A 1,595-nucleotide genomic window follows, 5' to 3' on the forward strand; every position below is an offset into this window, starting at 1 on the left:
TTACTTTTGGTGCCAGGTTCTGCGGGACACGAGGATGTCACAATAGCAGTACCTCTGTCCTTACATCTTTATGCTGTGACAAAGGGTGAATGAACACAGCAGCTGCAGAATGACAGGAATAGCAGAAGTCCCTGTGCTCACAGGCAACTGTGACGCACACAGGGCTACGCTGTTAATTTAAGCCAGCCATATCCCAGCTCAGTTCATTGCATCGCCAAAGAAGCTGTCTTTCCCCAGGAGACGTGACAGAGGAGTCTAGGGAAGAAAAGGCAGAGGCCCGCTCTAATCAAAGCTAAGAAATGTGGACAAAAATACACATTTTTTTTTTGTTGTTTCACATTGCCTAGTGCCCTCCCAGGATCCCTGACACCGAAGCCTCCCCAAACCACCAATGGCTCTGAGAAACTTTAACTAAAGACATTCTTACCTGCAAGGAAGTTGTACGGCTCCCCACTGCTACAAGGAGGTGGGGAGGAGTCTGAGAAGGAGCTGAAGCCACAGCAAACTGTCCACCCTAAGGATGGGAGTTACATGAATAGAGAGCCCAGACCAGAAGGAAGAAAGGCTGTGGTTAAAATGCAGGCAGACAGGGCCTGAGGAGAAAGCTCCTGTGCAGATGGGCGGAGTCTAATGATGGCATGTGACTAATAGTTGAGGGCGGGGCTGAAAACTAGGGAAGCCTAAATGACAGATGAGTGGGCTCTAAAGACCAAGGCCATGGACGTACAAACTGTGAGCACAGCCCTTTCAGAAGAGAACCGCCTGGCGGATGAGCAGTGTGCAAAGGTGAGGAGGGGCTGGAGATAAGATGAATGGGGTCTAGAGACGACAGGGCAGGACAGCCCAAGCCAAGTCCCCTTTCCTCCCAAGTACTAGAAGTAGGGATAGAAATGGCAGAGAAATGGCTCCACTGAACATCTCTATGTCCCCTCCCCCATCAGTTAGAGAAGACAGCCATAAAGATTCAGTCGTGGTGGCGAGGCAACGTGGTCCGACGAACACTACTGCATGCGGCACTTGGAGCGTGGGTCATCCAGTGCTGGTGGAGGTCGGTGCAAACCAAGTTGCTGGAGCAAAGACGGTGCTTGGCACTAAAACTCTATACCTGCCAGGAATGGGCAGTGGTGAAGATGCAGGCACATGTCCGCATGTGGCAGACCCGCAGACGATTCCTCCAGGCACGTCAAGCAGCCCGCATCATCCAGTCTCACTGGCGCTGGCATGCCAGTCAAACCCGAGGCGTGATCCGGGGTCACTATGAGGTCAAAGCCAGACGGCTGGAGCTTGATATCGAAATTCTTATGACCTAGGATGCTGGCAAAGCCATGGGGGGCTGGATCTCCCTCCCAATAAAGACACTTACTGACCACAGACTGGACCCGCAGAGAGAATTTAGCACCTAACTTCCTTACCTTCCATTGAGAAATATTCCCCGGTGTGGCACAGTGTCCTTGTGCAGAGACCCATCTTAGGCCCCTGCTCCTAATGTCATTCTTAGCCAATCTTGCACAAAAGGGACTGCAGGGCTCAAGCCAGGTGTTGATGCCTCCATCAGATGGATGGGGGTCCCTCCACCATGGGAATAGGCCTTGCGC

General features: G+C 52.2%; 1 protein-coding gene across 1 annotated transcript; it reads left to right on the plus strand.

The window, feature by feature from the left end:
- The first annotated feature begins 717 nt into the window (after positions 1-717).
- Positions 718-1,310, plus strand: Iqcf6 (IQ motif containing F6). The gene is made up of 2 exons (XM_057766201.1): positions 718-786; positions 942-1,310. The coding sequence occupies exons 1-2, from the start codon at positions 718-720 to the stop codon at positions 1,308-1,310; spliced, it is 438 nt and encodes a 145-aa protein (XP_057622184.1).
- The last annotated feature ends 285 nt before the right edge of the window (positions 1,311-1,595 follow it).

Source organism: Chionomys nivalis, chromosome 4, assembly GCF_950005125.1.
Source record: "Chionomys nivalis chromosome 4, mChiNiv1.1, whole genome shotgun sequence".
In the NCBI taxonomy this organism is placed as follows: Eukaryota; Metazoa; Chordata; class Mammalia; order Rodentia; family Cricetidae; genus Chionomys; species Chionomys nivalis.